This window comes from Physeter macrocephalus, chromosome 2, assembly GCF_002837175.3.
Source record: "Physeter macrocephalus isolate SW-GA chromosome 2, ASM283717v5, whole genome shotgun sequence".
In the NCBI taxonomy this organism is placed as follows: Eukaryota; Metazoa; Chordata; class Mammalia; order Artiodactyla; family Physeteridae; genus Physeter; species Physeter macrocephalus.
Window position 1 is genome coordinate 106,532,412 of NC_041215.1, and position 17,745 is coordinate 106,550,156.

Consider the following 17,745-nt stretch of genomic DNA (forward strand, 5'->3'; position numbering starts at 1 on the left):
CTAAAGGATGGGCACCTGTGGCTACTCCATAAATATTGATGTGAAGATGATTAAAGTAATATCACCTTACAGTACGTTGCCTGAGTCGTAACCAAATAAATCAATACATAAATACTTAGGAAAAACCTCAAACGATGGATAAACGTTATCTTCCCAATAAGCTATTTCACAGTGACCCAGAGTTTATGATTGCTTTCATGCTCTGTGCATCAAGATCATCTATTACATGAAAAATAATCCCACACCCTCTACTGGCAAATCCACAGCATTGCGGGTTAGTTGCCAGGATGGATTTTTTTCCATTCTCCATCTTTCTCAGAGCATCAAGTATCTGACAGCTGACAGCATTTGGGCATCTGACCAGATGATCCAGTTTCCACGAGCCGGACCGGTGCGTGGCGCTGGGATAAAGGCCTCAGGCAACGAGATTTGTGCGCGGAAACCCTCGGGAGCTCGCGCCTTCTGCACTTTGTCTTAAACCGCACATTTACTTGTGTTTTGTTTTTACCCATTGCTATCCATTTAGTTTGTAAGGAAGACATTCCCACTACAAAATAATAACATGAAAATAGGCACAACATAAGAAGGAGGTCAGCAGGAAAGCACCTAAAGGCCGTGAGCATCTGCTTCTAATGGAAGCGATCCGCACCTTCGAGAGAAATCACCCAAACAAGCCTCAGGCACCTGCGCTCGTTCGCTCGCTACCCGTGGCGAGCGTGGGTGGAAGCTCCCTTCGGCCCGAGGGGACGCTGCCACGCCTAAAACTACTCTTGGCCCGATCTGCCCAGGGTAAGCCCGGAGGAGCTCGGACAGGACCTCGTCCGGGAGGAGAGGCCGCAAGGGCCGGGGTCCCCAAGGGAACCAAGAAGGCCAGCGAAGTCCCGAGGGACCGCGTGCGCGCGTGGCGGGCACCTCCCGCCGCCCCTCCACCTTGGGGCGTCGCCATGGGAACCAAGGGTTTGGCCTCCCAGCCTCCGCCTGGGAGGGCGCGGCCCTTCCTCCGCCCGGAGAGAGGGGGCCAGAGGAGGCCGCAGAAACTCACCTCGACGCCGGAGCGCGACGCGCCGGTCTTCCGCCGCCTCGGGTCGCGTTCGGCAGCTCGGAGGTCTGTCCCGGTGCCCGTTTCCGCTGCCGCCGCTCGCGAGCCCTGCGCCGCTGCCGAGCCGCACCCGCAGCCGGTGCCCCTCCGCACCAGAGCGTGGAGGTGTCGGGCTCCGGCTGCGGGAGGCGGGAGATTTAAACCCCGCGGCTTGGCGAGCGCAAAAGCCGCGCTGCCCTCGGCGCCTCGGCTCCGGCGTCCGCGTTCACTCGGTTCAGGCTCTCGCGTAACCCCGCGGGAGCCGCGGCTCTCGGCCGGTTCTTGAAGAAACTCCGGACCCTCTCTGTTCCTCCCTTCCCGAATTCCTCTTCATTTAATGATAAACACCAAACCGGTCAGAACATCAGTATAAGGTACTGAGTGGGAGACCTCCGAGGCGTGGGGAAGTGGAGGGAATTCTCGGCTCCTCTTCTGAGTCCCGAGCCCGGAGCCCGGGTCCCCCGCCTCCTCCCAGCCCCACTGCACCTGCCGGGCCCAGGGCTGCCACCCCTCGGAGTACGGAAGCTTCTGGGCCTCGGTCATTCCTGAACTCTCGGGCGCTTCTCAGCACCAGTGGCCGCACGCGGTAAACGTTCACGTGCTGTATATAACTCTTATTTTAAAGGTTTAAAGAGGATTAAGTTAATAACTGTTAATAGCTGACTTCAAGTGCACATTTACCTAACCATAATTTGTCATAAATGAATCTTCGAGTCAAAGGTAAAATTTGCACCTAAAAACCTCAGAAAAAAATTGGAAATAAGGCAAAAGTAAAATTATGTTATTGGTGGAAGATAATTTAAACCCAAAGTGCTTTCTTTTTTAAAAAACTTTTATTTATTTAGGCTGTGACGCAGTCTTAGTTGCGGCACTGGGGATCTTTGTTTCGGCATGTTTAGTTGCCGCATATTTAGTTGCGGCATGTAGGATCTTTAGTTGCTGCATGTGGACTTCTTAGTTGCAGCATGCAAACTCCTAGTTGTGTCACGCATATGGGATCTAGTTCCCTGACCAGGGATTGAACCCGGGCCCCCTGCACTGGGAGCACGGAGGCTTACCACTGGACCACCAGGGAAGTCCCCAAATGCTTTCTTTTTAAAGGTGACACAAAAATTATCAATTAAAACTTTACAAAATACGAATTAATCACAACTGTGACATATGGGCTAGCAAGGAAAAAAGCTTCGACGCTTGAGGTGGTAACTAAAGTCTACAACATGAAAGACATAAAGATGTGGTGAGATTCTAGAATGTTATTACAAAGTATTTAACTTAAAGACCTGAAAAAAGCAGGTTTAGAATAGGGAAAAAGGTAGGCTATTTATGCTACAGAGTTAATTTGGACTGAAAATATTAAGTCTGTAGACCAGGAATGCTTACCCCGAGATATATGAGGTGTCAAGGTGAATACATGAAATAATATGCAAAATTTTGGCTTTTTTTTTTTTAGAGCAAAGAATCTAAGCTTTTCTCAGAGTCTCAAATTCCAGATCCTTAAAAGGGTAAGAATTAGTATTTGGCAAATATGATGATTGCTGTACTTCCTCAGATATTTCTTGACTCACTCATGCCAAGCTTGGTGGCCCTCTGCTCTCAAATTCAACAACTGTACTGTATTGTAAGTACTTACCTGCCTGTCTCCCCCATTAGATGCTTCCTCTTATGCATTTCCATAGCCTTATCTCTTAGCCCAGTGCCTAATACACACTCGATTCTGAATGAATGTTTATTCAATCAATAAATGAACAGAAAAAAGATAGTTAACTGACAACTGAAGTATACAGTATTAATTACCTAAAACAAATTATTCTAATATGGTAAGCAAGATGACTTCCCAATTGTTACTATGCACCATAGTAAGTTTCTTGGGATATTTTAGGAAGTGCTTGTTCCAACAGGATGAAGTTTAACTCAATCTGAAGCAGAGAAAGGGCCTCCAAGGAACACAGCAGGAAGTCAGGGTAATGACTCTGGGGCTAGACCTGTTGGTTTTGTTCACTTAATTGGCGAAAGTTACCGAGAGATATAGAATGTCTCTGAGCCACATAATGTAGCATTTACACATAATCACTTTCCTTCATAGGTCACTAAGAAAAGTGTGCAGGTAGGGGCACAGTATAGGAAAGGAGTCAGCAAACAAGGTAGAGCTACTGACACTCTTCCTGGGCAAGAATCAGGTCTTCTCACTCACGGTGTTGGATGGGTAGGAACTATTTAAATGGCATTGTATGAGTCTCTTAACAAATGAGGCAACGGCAGTAGTTAAAATTTAGTTTTTCTTAAAAAAACCTTTTTTAGAAAATGAAAGGATTTAACACCATGAAAACACTTTATATGGAGGGTTTAATTTCATTAAGAAGTACAAACATTTAGAGAACTGCTGTTTAATATCCTATCAACATATTATCAGATTTATCCTAGTATAAACAGTGTTTTCCTCCATTGTAGGCTTCCACAAGCTAACTAGAAAAGACCATTAGATGGCTTGGAATGTGGAGATCTGCAAATCTGGGATCCCAACCTGGACTCCTGATTTCCTTAGAGCAATGATCTTTACTTTTATTTCTGTACCATCAAGCAAACCTCTGGTTAATATCCTAAATAAAACCTCAACTTATATTAGAAAGCATATTAATAATTCTACCCTTTTGTACTGTTTTACTCTTAAGGATTAGGGATCTGTTGAACCTGATGTCATGGAGCCTGCTGTCATGGAAATAGCTCCATTTCTTCAAGGTGTTCCACTTACTTTGTAATCTGATTTATTTTTTTTAATTTTTATTTTATTTTTTTATACAGCAGGTTCTTATTAGTTATCCATTTTATACATATTAGTGTATACATGTCAATCCCAATTTCCCAATTCATCATCCCCCCCCGCCCCCCGTAATCTGATTTTATCAAGCAAGTGGCAGTCAGAGTAGGGAGACGCTATCTTCCCAGGTGCTCGTACTAGTAATTACTTAAACGTGACAAGGTAAGCGTGCTCGCTCTCCCATACTGCATTTTTGTTTATTCAAGTAAGGCTAGAATTAGACAGTATTATTGTAGTGATTATTTTTTAATGTGAAATGTTACAACAGACATATAAAAAGTATTTCCTCCTCCTGAAACCACCATTGAACTTTATTTGGTATTAATAAGTCCCAGGCATATGACTGTACAAAGAATTGTTTGACATGTTTCTAAACTTTCTATCAAATTGTACCTAACCAAGATCATTTCTCTGTAGTCTTTATTACTCAGAAGCATGTCTCCTATCTCTATCACCAATGGACTGTATACCTTCACATTAGATACTTAACTTGTTTGGGTTGTGATTTCCTTGAATAACATGATAATTAAAATGATATGAATAACAGGATAATTTCTAAAGTTCCTTTCTGTTCATATACGATTCCTATATGAAAATACAGAAATGGATCTTTAAAGTACATATTTACATATTATTATGCTAATACATTTAGTGGTATACTAAAATTGAAATTAATTTTTAAGGCAAAAACCTGCAAAGCTGAACATAACATGGTAGTTTGGTACCAATAACTGCCACTTAAATTTATATATAAACTTTCTTTCATGTAGGTGAAGACATTTTTATTTATTCTTTGCATGTATAAAATCATTGTTCTCATGCATGACTGAAGAATAGGCAGAATATGTATGGTTAAGAGCTTGAGCTCTAGACTCAGATAAATCCAAATTCAGATTGTTACTCTGCCATTTTACTGGTTGCATGAAATCTGGTCAAATAACTTGACCTAACATATATATTCTTCTTCTTTAAAGTAAAGATCTTTTATGGGAGTTCCCTGGCGGTCCAGTGGTTAGGACTCAGCGCTTTCACTGCCGTAGCTGGGGTTCAGTCCCTGGTGGGGGAACTAAGATCTTGCAAGCTGCACAGCACGGCCAAATAAAATAAAATAAAATGTCAGATGATTGTTATGGGATAATTTTTTGTTTTTATAGACACTGCCATTAGATAATACTTCCTCAAACCTGCGAACCAGTGGAACTAATAGCCAACGATAGCCAATCTAATTCTATTAAACCAAAAAACTCCTTTTCTACTAAGTTATATTAAAGATATATTTGGCTTATATAACAAAATAACATTATTAATATGGTTACTACTAGAAGTCTGTGATAGTCAAAAAATGTCAGTATTAAAGTGACTTAAAAATTCCTGCTATTTTTATACCTGGCAGTTTCTGATTAGCAAAGTTTAGATATCACTTGTCTAATGAAACCTGATTCCAACTAGTGGCTTTTTTAATAAAAAAGATATTAATTGAATACTCTTGCACATGCATAGTGTTAAAGTGTCATTTTTTTCCCTTTTAAGAATAGGAGGTATGGTAGTACATCACAAAGATTAGTATTTCTCCTTATAAGCAACTGAATTTTCAAAACTATAATACATCAAAGTAATTTTTATAAACAGATTTCAATGTTCTTATCAGAAATTCCCAGATAGTATGTTTCATTTTGCAGGGTTGTTTGTTCAATTATGTGTATTTTATGTCAATTAAAACTTTCATTTGTTCTTTCCCCCTGGTAATACTAGGAAGCATTCCAATATATTTTTATGCATTGTTGACAACAGTTCCAAAATGGTCATTCTAAATTCAAAGGAGAATATGAAAAAAACAAAACAAAACATTGGGCAGCTACTGACAGTTAAGCTATTATAACATTTTATGTAGAATAAAAATCTTTTTTTAAAAATAAATTTATTTATTTTTGGCTGCATTGGGTCTTTGTTGCTGTGCATGGGCTTTTCTCTAGTTGCGGCGAGTGGGGGCTACTTTTTATTGCTGTGCCCAGGCTTCTCCTTTTAGTGGCTTTTTTGCTGTGGAGCACGGGCTCTAGGCGCGCGGGCTTCAGTAGTAGTGGCACGTGGGCTTAGTAGTTGTGGCATGCGGGCTTAGTAGTTGTAGTTGTGGCTCACGGGCTCTAGAGCGCAGGCTCAGAAGCTGTGGCTCACGGGCTTAGTTGCTCCGCGGCATGTGGAATCTTCCGGGACCTGGGCTCGAACCCGCGTCCTCTGCATTGGCTGGTGCATTCTTAACCACTGCGCCACCAGGGAACTCCTAAAAATCTTAAGTAACTCAGATTTCTACCCTAATAATCTCTAGGTAATCGTTAACAGGTTTTTGTTTTTTGTTTTTTTCATTTTCCAATATAAGATCATCATGTCTTAGATAAGACCTGGAAGGCCGCTTTATTTAAGAGGGAAACAAAATTAAACTTAGCATATGAAGAAATATTATGCTTTCTTCCTCACAGTATTTCTGAGCTATCATTTCTAATGCTTCTGTGCTGCTTCCCCTGCCAGAAATAACCTGCATCTTCACTTTCCCAACCAATTTTCTATCCAAATCTGGCTCAAATGTCACTCTTCTACATGCCTTTCTTGACAGCCAACTCGCTCCCCACCTTTCTACCTTAGATTTACATCTTTCTTTGCACTTAGGATACTGTTGTAACCAATTTTTAACTGAACATCTCCCATGTGAGATGTGACCTTTTTGAAGGCAGTCTCCATATCTTACACATTTGGGTGGTTTTTTTTTCCCTTTCCTCCACCCCAGCAGAGACCCTCCCTGTACATGGTGGAAAGTCAGCCTTATTCCTTGAACTGCCTTTTTCAGCAATTAGGGTACATTTTGAGCCTAATTTTAAAATTAGGAAGTTTGTTGTTAAACTGTAAGAAAAGGAATTTGAACAAGTATCAACAGGCTTATTAACTGCATTACTATGGCAAGAGAGCATAAATAACCCTGTACTGGTCTGCAGGTCCTGAACTCTGTACTGTCTGGTTCCAAACTTCTCCCAGCACTAGAAAAGCAGCTCCACTCATTTCCTGAAGCAAATAAATCCATGTAAGGCCCCTGTCTCTGGTGTGACTAAAATGGAGGAAAATGGACTATTGAAAGGGAGACTCCTACTTTTGAAGAAAAGATGGAGGATGGGAGGTAGGAGAGCACTGTTTTAAAAGGACTTAAGTATTCTAGGCTTCTGTTGGCCTCCCATGTTCTTCCTGTTTGGGGAATAAGATCTAATCACTTGTGTTACACAAAAAGAGAAGTTTGGTAGAGAGCAATCAGACAATCCTCTAACAGACTTAGACACTAATGTTACATGCATCTCAAAGGAGAATACCTGAACCATGAATGTATCATTGGAACCAGAGTTAAGAATAGGCTAAGGACCAGGACTTGATGCCACTTCTTTCTTTGTCTTTTATCTAATAAATAGGACTATTTACTTTAACCACCTAGTGTATGCATACTACCTGTGAGCAGTCCAGGTTGGGTAAATTTAATAAAGTTATTTTAGGGCTTCCCCGGTGGCGCAGTGGTTGAGAGTCCGCCTGCCGATGCAGGGGACACGGGTTCGTGCCCTGGTCCGGGAGGATCCCACATCCGCAGAGTGGCTGGGCCCGTGAGCCATGGCCGCTGAGCCTGCGCGTCCGGAGCCTGTGCTCCGCAACGGGAGAGGCCACAGCAGTGAGAGGCCCGCATACAGCAAAAAGAAAAAAAAAAAAGGAAGTTATTTTAAATAACTCTGCCCTTAAGATTCATTCAGGGACCATCCAGAACAGGAATATAAATTCATCTTTTTCCTTTGAAAGTTATATTTCCAGAGACTGCAAATATGATGAAATCTACACCAGTCTGCACAAAATGGGAAAAACAGACTTTGTGTGTGAATTTTACAACTACCTTTATTCACTTCTTGGGCATTAAAATACTCCTGTCTTTTAAGAAATGATGTACCTGGAGCTCTGGCTCTTGTGAGCTACGATGACCGTATCACAGGGGCAGAGAGAGCCCAGGTCCCTAAGGAGTATATGGAACAAAACCACTATACCAGCACCGGGCTGCCTCTGGACCTCTACATATGAGAGAACTAATCTTCCACCTGGTTTAATCCACTGTAAATCTGGCTCTCAATTGCAGAGAAGTCATGGCGGTTGTTTCCTAGACCTCTGTGACAGGAACCTCACGTGAAATATATGGCATTAGAGTCTAATGATGAGACCAAACTGATTTTCCCATATATTACTTAGAGGCTGAGGTGCTCTGCTTAAGAAATACCAATCCATTAAAGTCACATTTTAAGACATTTACTTTAAATATTTTGTATATATGAATTTAGATAAATGCTAATGATAAAAAAATTTTAGAATATTTTTATCTAATACTGACTGAAAGGTTTTGTCTGAAGAATCTAATTCTTATCTATATACAAGGATAAGTGTGGGAGAGAGATTCCTGGTTACCATGAAATCTGTGTGCTATTTTTAAAGGAGTCTGACTTACCTTTATTTTTAAAAAAATTGTTTTTGGCTGTACCATGCAGCTTGCCAGATCTTTAGTTCTCGGACTAGGGATTGAACCCAGGCCCCCAGCACTGGAGGCGCAGAGTCCTAACCACTGGACCTCCAGGGAATTCCTTGACTTATCTTTTTTTTAAAAAAGATTTTATTTATTTATTTTTGGCTGCATCCGGTCTTAGTTGCAGCATGCGGGATCTTTAGTTGTGGCATGTGGGCTCCTCTCTAGTTGTGGTGCGTGGGTTTTCTCTCTCTAGTTGTGGTACACAGGCTCCAGGGCACGTGGGCTCTATAGTTGTGGCGCGTGGGTTCCAGAGCGCGTGGGCTCTGTAGTTTGTGGCATGCAGGCTCTCTAGCTGTGGCGCACAAGCTCAGTAGTTGTGTGCAGGCTTAGTTCCCCTGTGGCGTGTGGGATCGTAGTTTCCCAACCAGGGATCGAACCCACGTCCCGTGCATTGGAAGGCGGATTCTTTATCATTGGACCACCAAGGAAGTCCCCTCCCTGACTTATCTTTAATACAAAGTACTTCACTTAAAACATTTCAACAAATTCTTAATTAACTGGCAATATCTACATGTTTTAATGTTCTGAATACCTACAAAGAACATTATTATAGTTAGACATAACTTATTTTACCAAACACAGATTATATTTCTAATTTTTTCTCTATTAAAATTAGTTTTTTTAGATGCTCTTTTTTAAACAGCTAACTTTTAAAAAAGTGAAGTTTCTCTCTTAGACACAAATCTGAACAATTACTGAATTTTTAATAATGCTTTTATAGCATTTCAAAAGCACATCTTAATTCAAACCAATACCTTTAAAAGATATATTAAAAACTCAGTTTAATTTCAAGGCTTTTCATAAGGTAGAGAATGCAGGCCATGTTTTACATTTAATAAACATAACTTGTATAATAAATACAAAATAAAGAAAAAGACAGTGATAACTATCAACAAGGGTGAAATAGTATATAAACTTTAATCTAAAAGGCTGCTTCCTGCATCTGCATTGATGTAATCTGAGAATTCTCTATCAATTTCATTTACAGAAGGAATCTCTGTAGCCAAATTTATCATTCACTTTCATGCACCCACATGGGAAGTCGTAGGTGAATATCTATAGGAATACAATTTATTGTCTGCTCCTCCACTCAGAAGTAACTGCGTAAAGGGAGAGGAAAAAAACATAAACACAGAAGTAAATACAATTATTTCATATGACTGCTGAACCTAATTAAATACTGATGATTCTGATTACAGAAGGAATTATGGATGAGCAATTAACTTGCATTGAGAGTTAATACTTAATACTAAAATGGGCCAATTGCATCAAATTTCACTACTATATTACACATATACTATATATATACACTAAATTAAAATTTTAAAAGTGGTGATTTTAATTTGGTTGAGGCATAATATGCTACTGTACTTTCTATGAAGCATTTGCTAAGAAATGTAATAAAATTTAAAAGTTTGAAGAGTAATATAGTTTTACCTGTTTAAGAAAATTAAGTTTTTAAAAGATGGCACATTAATTGTTTGTAGGTAAATGGATATTACAGATTTTTCAAATAGCCCTCAGAGCTGCATTTGGAAAGCATTCTTAGGCAATAAGAGCTTTTACGTGTGTGTATAATTAAATTGTAATTCTTTAAGAACATTTTATAATACAGCCATATTATCTAAGATTTTTCTAAGTAGCAAATACTTTGATCCAATTAGTCTGAAGTAGCAAGTTTAGGTGCTTAAAACATTTCATTAAAATACTCATGAGAGGGCTTCCCTGGTGGCGCAGTGGTTGAGAGTCCGCCTGCCAATGCAGGGGACACGGGTTCGTGCCCTGGTCCGGGAAGATCCCACATGCCACAGAGCGGCTAGGCCCGTGAGCCATGGCCGCTGAGCCTGCGCGTCCAGAGCCTGTGCTCCGCAATGGGAGAGGCCACAACAGTGAGGGGCCCGCGTACCACAAAAAAACAAAAACAAACTCATGAGAAAAAAAGTGCTTCAAAATATTCAAATTTTACTACTCCTAATATTAAAGGACACTTTTTTTCTTCTTTAAATGAGATGTGAGATTTTATGAATTTTTTTTTTTTTTTTTTTTTTTGTGGTACGCGGGCCCCTCACTGCTGTGGCCTCTCCCTTTGCGGAGCACAGGCTCCGGACGCACAGGCTCAGCGGCCGTGGCTCACGGGCCCAGCCGCTCCGCGGCACGTGGGATCCTCCCAGAGCGGGGCACAAACCCGTGTCCGCTGCATCGGCAGGCGGATTCTCAACCACTGTGCCACCAGGGAAGCCCAGATTTTATGAATATTAATGGAACTTAGAATACAGAATTATAAATATCAGATATATTGAAACTAATAACTGTAAACACAAATACCAGATTTATTCTAAAAATATAATGTAGTTTCTTCCCTCTACCAAATAACTAATAAATTCTTACCCCTGTGTCTGTCCAGTCTACACTCAGAACTTTGTCTTCATGAGCAGCCAGATCATAGAGAGGAGCCTTACAACTAAAAGATGAAAATATTAACATGTTATATGCATTTCACAGTATTAAACAAACATATACGACTAATCACTTATACTTTTCTGAAAATTTTAGTTTACCATCCTTGCCCCAATAACCACTTAATCTTAAAATTCTAAGCATTTACTTGACTACCTCTCCTGTTTTTCCTGTATCATTAGCAGACTGTGGTTTTGGTTACTGCCTCTCCATTCTACTTGTAGAAATATGTAAATAAATTGTATATGCGTTCTCTTGGGGGCCCTCTGCATATATCAGTATCGTAGCACTAACTGATGAATAAGAAAGGAACCTTTAAATTTTGATTATCTTTAAAATTCTGTATTTTTAATTTCCTATTAACATATAATTTATAATTTGACCACAGTTCCATTCATTCAGGCCACTGGCCTTCTAATTCTATAATTATCATATTTATATTAAGGTTCGGGTTATTTTTTTCCTATTTTATATAACAAGGTCAGAAAGATGGATTTCCTAAATTGTGTTTTTTGCAAAAGATAAACTATCACAATTAAATTCATTCAGAATGCAAAAAAAATTAACATATGAACATTAAGAAAATTCCTTTGATCCTGGCCTTCCTTTTTGATATCAATATGTATCATTTCAGGATATATGACCGCGAACTTTTTTTTGACCCTTCTGCTTTTGGTTAGTCATTTCAGTGTTCATTTTCTCTGTATACAACGGGCAATTGATAGATTTCCTTTGTAAGTCATCAACAGGAGTTACCTTCTCGTATCCCACAGCTTAACCATGTTATCTAAAGAGCCTGAAATGAGCTGCTGCTCATGGGCAGGAGACCACTTGACTGATGTGACCCAGCCTGTATGGGAGGTTAGGGAGAGCGACACCAAAGAACCATCTGAACAAAACAAAACAGACAACCATTATTAAATTTTAGAAAACAGAAGTAGGCAGAAGCCCCAAAAAAATTTCTAGAAAAGTATCTTTTTATACACATCTCTAGTGAGAAGAGAAACTGATGTTACTCACTCATATTTTTCCTTCAAAGGTTTACACAACTCACCTTTAGTTCGGGGATCCCACAGTCTGATATGCCTATCTGTACTTCCAGATGCTAAAAGTTTACAAAGTGGAGAATAGGAGATACAATTAAACACTTTATTTCCTGTCTAAAAAAAAAAAAAGGAAAGAACATGTAACCCGGGTGGGCAAAAAGTAACCATCTCCTACAAGTTTACAGCTTAAAAGCTCAAAGTTAATCAGAGAAGCACTGAATTTGTCTTACCAAAGTTGACTTAAGACTGCCGGACTCAACATCCCACACTCTAATTGTGTGGTCCCAAGATGCACTGCAGATTTCTTCAGCATCTGACCACAGAACCGAGGAAATTGCTTCCTTGTGGCCAGAGAGGGTCACTATGGGAGTCTAGAAATGAAGGACACCCAAAAGGGAAAGCATTTTTGGTTTAGAGTGATTGAAACAATAATAATAGTTATTACTTTTAAAGCCGATAATGCCAGATATTTTGTCAGGTGCTTTAAATTTCATATCCTACCTTATTTCTTCTTTACAGCAATCCTCCAAGACATATTTCTGTTTTTATTTTATAGATGAAGACACTGAAGTTGAGAAAGATAACTTGCCCAAGGTCATACTGTTTATAAATGGCAGATCTGAGTTTGAACCCAAATATTACTCCAAAATTTGTAGCCTTTCCACAGTATTCTGTTGCTTCCCCTTCTGCTCTACTTTTCATTTTGAGGAATATTAACACTAATTAAATTCTCCCAGTTGACAAAGATGTTATATGTAGAAGCTAGTAGAAAAAGCTCTGGGGTCAGAAAGACCTAGGTTTGAGTTAAGGTGCTGCTATTTTCTATATAACTCTTCCAGGTTAATTAATTGCAGTAGGTTATTCTCACCACCTCATTTCTTCAGCATCCAATCTTTAAATAATGCCCATGGCTCATTTATTAGAATTCCAAAATGTCTAATGTCCCTCTCAAATTAAAATCATCAAACTAGGTATACTGTCTGTCTTAAATACAAAGAACATGTAAAAGAAAGAAGGAAAACTCTTGAAATGGGGGACAGTTAACCTACTTGTGTAACTCTGTTACATTTAACCTTCTTAAACGTTAAGGGGGTTGTACTAGATTAGAGATCAGCAAAGTTTCTTGATAAAGATCCAGAAAGTAAAAATTTTAGCTTTTCCAGGCCACATACAGTCTCTGTTCCGTGTTCTTCTTTGTTTTTAAAGCCCCTTAAAAATGTAAAAATCATTCTTAGCACTCTGTAGTACAAAATCAGGCCACAGCCAAATCACCTGTGGGGCTGTTATTTGCCAACTCCTGGACCAAATGATCCCTAAGGTCTCTCTTCCAGCCCTAAAATTTTCCTGAAAGTAGTAAAGCAACCTGATTAGAGGAGTGAGGAACAGAACCACCTCTATTGTGATCCAAAACAAAAAGTAAGGTAACATAATCAGAGGCTCCAGGATAGGAAATGGCATGTAAAATGATGGGTAAATGTATATGAATAAGCAATCCCATTCCTAGGTATTTAACCAAGAAAAATGAAAACTTAGGTTCACACAAAAAACTGTCCACAAATGTTTATAGCAGTTTTATTCATAACTGTCAAAGTAGAAACAACCCAAATATCCTTCAACTGGTAAATGATTAAACCAACTGTTGTATATCCATACAATAAACTACTACTCAGCATTTGAAAGGAATAAACCATGATACCCAATAATCTGGATGAATCTTTCTTTGTTTCCCTCCTCAAATACATGATGATATGTGAAAAAAAAGCTTGATGCAAAAGGCTACATACTGTGTGATTCCACTTATATGATATTCTAGAAAAAGAAAAATTATAGGAACAGAGATCTGATAGTGGTTGTCGGGTGATAGAAATAGAGAGGAAAGGTTGACTACAAATGGGCAACATGAGTTTCAGGGGATGGCAAACTCTCCCGTATCTTGAATATGTAGTAGTTACATATTGTATGTATTTATCAAAACTCAAAAGCTATACACCAAAAAGAGTGAATTTTCCTACATGTACATTTTTTTTTTTTTTAAAGATAGAAAAGTCAACTTTGGCATTGTTATTGCAAACAAACTTCAGTAGAATAGTACTGGAGGGGACTTCATTGGTGGTCCAGTGGTTAAGAATCCGCCTTCCAATGCAGGGGACGCAGGTTCAATTCCTGGTCGGGAAACTAAGATCCCACATGCCGTGGGGCAAGCAACAGAGGAGCCCGTGCTCTGGAGGCTGCACACAACTAGAGAGAAGCCCTTACGCCGCAATGAAGATCCTGCATGCTGCAACTAAGACCCGATGCAGCCAAATTAATTAATTAATTAATTTTAAAAAAAGAACAAATGCTCAAAAAAAGAACAGTACTGCAGGAAAAACAGCAATTTTGAGAGAAAATGTGGAAAAAACCTTATTGTATGTTAATATATGAAACAAATGACCAGTAAATGAACTGATTGAGAGCATTACTCATATTAATACAAGCCAGGTACTAGAAAGAAATCCAGAGACAAAATAACTTTTTGATATTTGTCTTATTTTGGTCTTAATAATCCAACTTTTCCTATTATTTCTAATTTTCACTTCAAATAGCACTTCAAGGGTTTCTAGCATAACTTCAATTAATAATTTATGAATGCACAGATTTAAAGCTTATAAAAACCTAAGTGAAAAAAATGAATATATTGTGATCTCTCAAATAAAATGAACAGTGGAAGCAAGCTTATTATGAATGTGCACACCTAAAAATAAAAGTTATCAGCAAGACACTGAGTGGGAGAAAATACTTATAATACCTATATCCAGCAAAGACCTTGTATACAAAATACAAAAAGAAAGCTAGTCATTAAAATAGTATGGTAGGGCTTCCCTGGTGGCACAGTGGTTGAGAGTCCACCTGCCGATGCAGGGGACACGGGTTCGTGCCCCAGTCCGGGAAGATCCCACATGCTGTGGAGTGGCTAGGCCTGTGAGCCATGGCCGCTGAGCCTGCGCATCTGGAGCCTGTGCTCCGCAATGGGAGAGGCCACAACAGTGAGAGGCCCGTGTACTGCAAAAATAATTAAAAAAAAAACCAAAACAGTATGGTACTGGCACAAAAAATGGAAATATAGATCAATGGAACAGGGTAGAAATTGCCCCACAGGGTAGAAAGCCCAGAAATAAATGCACGCACCTATGGTCAATTAATCTAAGACACAGGAGGCAAGATTATATACAATGGAGAAAAGACGGTCTCTTCAATAAATGGTGCTGGGAAAACTGGACAGCTACAAGTAAAAAAATGAAATTAGAACATCCTTTTATACCATACACAAAAATAAACTCAAAATGGACTAAAGACCTAAATGTAAGACCAGATACTATAAAACTCTTAGAGGAAAACATAAGCAGAACACTCTGACATAAATCGCAGCAATATCTTTTTCGATCCATGTCTAGAGTAATGGCAATAAAAACAAAAATAAACAAACGGGACCTAATGAAACTCAAAAGCTTTTGCATAGCAAAGGAAACCATAAATAAAATGAAAAGACAACCCACAGAATGGGAGAAAATATTTGCAAACAATGTGATTGACAAGGGATTAACTTCCAAAATTTCCAAACAGCTCATGCAGCTCAATATCAAAAAAACAAACAACCCGGGCTTCCCTGGTGGCGCAGTGGTTGAGAGTCCGCCTGCCAATGCAGGGGACACGGGTTCGTGTCCCAGTCCGGGAAGATCCCACATGCCGCGGAGCGGCTGGGCCCGTGAGCCATGGCTGCTGAGCCTGCGCATCCGGAGCCTGTGCTCCACAACAGGAGAGGCCACAACAGTGAGAGGCCCGCGTAACGCAAAAAAACAAAAAAACCAAAAAAAACCAAACAACCCAGTCAAAAAATGGGCAGAAGACCTAAATACACATTTCCCCAAAGAAGACACACAGATGGCCAAGAGGCACATGAAAAGATGCTCAACATTGCTAATTATTAGAGAAATGCAAATCAAAACTACAATGAAATATCACCTCATACCAGTCAGAATGGCCATCATCAAGAAATCTACAAACAATAAATGCTGGAGAGGGTGTGGAGAAAAGGGAACCCTCCTACATTGTTGGTGGGAATGTAAACTGGTACAGCCACTATGGAGAACAGTATGGAGGTTCCTTAAGAAATTAAAAATAGAGCTGCCATATGATCCAGCAATCTTACTCCTGGGCATATATCTGGAGAAAAACATGCTTTGAAAGGACATATGCACCCCAATGTTCACTGCAGCACTGTTTACAAGAGCCAAGACATGGAAGCAACCTAAATGTCCATTGACAGATGAATGGATAAAGAAGATGTGGTACATATATACAATGGAATATTACTCAGCCATTAAAAAGAAAGAAATAATGACATTTGCAGCAACATGGATGGACCTGGAGATTATCATACTAAGTGAAATAAGTCAGACAGAGAAAGACAGATATCAGATGATATTGCTTATATGCAGAATTTTAAAAAAAAAGATACAAATGAACTTATTTACAAAACAGAAACAGACTCACAGAGAATGAACTTATGGTTCCGGAGGGTGGGGAAGAGAAGGGGGGAGGGACAGATTGGGAGTTTGGGATTAACACGTACACACTGCTATATTTAAAATAGATAACCAACAAGGACCTACTGTATAGCACAGGGAACTCTGCTCAATACTCTATAATAACCTAAATGGGAAAGGAATTTGAAAAATAATAGATACATATATATGTATAACTGAATCACTTTGCTGTACACCTGAAACTAATACAACATTGTTAATCAACTATACTCCAATATAAAATAAAATAAAAACTAAAAACAAAATACAAAAAGATCTCTTCTAAAACAATAAGAAAAAGATAAGCAACACACTAAAAAAAAAATGCAGTGGTTAAGACTCTGATTTTCCACTGCAGGGGGCGTGGGTCTGATCCCTGGTCGGGGAACTAAGATCCCACATGCCGTGTGGTGCGGCAAAAAAAAAAAAAAAAAAAAAAAGCAGTAAGGAAACTACAGGATTGCAGATGCCTGGGCCAAGAGATTATAGAAAGAGTGCAATAGACAATCAAAGGTCTTGAGGAGAAGTTGCGGTGAACCTCTTTAGGAAAGTAAGACATGTAAAAGAACCTATGTGTCCAGGAGAAATGAAAAGTTACATACAGGCCCAAAAAAGAAGCATGGTCAAAACAGATGAGAACACACTTTAAGCTTTCACCTTGGGCTAATACCAAGCCTTGTAACCAATGTCCAACTAATTAGTAAAGAACTTAACCAGCAAATAGCCAATCTTCAAAAATAGGGAGAAATGGCTGTTTTATTCAAGAGCCCAATTATCAATAACAACAACAAAAATCTAAAGGCATAAAAAGAAACTGGAACACATGGCCCATTGGAAAAAAAAAAAGTAGCAAAAAGCATCTCTGAAGAAACACAGGCATCAGAATTACTAAACAAAGAGAGGACTAGAGAAGATGGTGGAAGAGTAAGACGCGGAGATCACCTTCCTCCTCACAGATACATCAGAAATACACCTACAGGTGGAACTGCTCCTATAGAACACCCACTGAATGCTGGCAGAAGACCTCGGACCTCCCAAAAGGCAAGAAACACCCCACGTACCTGGGTAGGGCAAAAGAAAAAAGAATAAACAGAGACAAAAAATAGGGACGGGACCTGCACCAGTGGGAGGGAGCTGTGAAGGAGGAAAGGTTTCCACACACTAGAAGCCCCTTCGCGGGCAGAGACTGTGGG

The 17,745-nt window shown here is 39.6% G+C and overlaps 1 protein-coding gene across 1 annotated transcript in view; it reads right to left on the bottom strand.

Annotated features, from left to right (window-relative positions):
* Positions 1–9,180: 9,180 nt before the first annotated feature.
* The window catches only part of WDR12 (WD repeat domain 12), a 36,291-nt gene continuing 27,726 nt past the window's right edge, over positions 9,181–17,745 (bottom strand). Inside the window, exons 10-14 of the mRNA XM_007112088.4 lie at positions 12,218–12,358; positions 11,996–12,101; positions 11,698–11,830; positions 10,873–10,945; positions 9,181–9,584 (exon numbers count right to left, since the gene is read on the bottom strand). Coding sequence (XP_007112150.1) covers positions 9,507–9,584; positions 10,873–10,945; positions 11,698–11,830; positions 11,996–12,101; positions 12,218–12,358 — 531 coding nt within the window. The 3' untranslated portion in view covers positions 9,181–9,506. The remainder of the gene's footprint in view (positions 9,585–10,872; positions 10,946–11,697; positions 11,831–11,995; positions 12,102–12,217; positions 12,359–17,745) is intronic.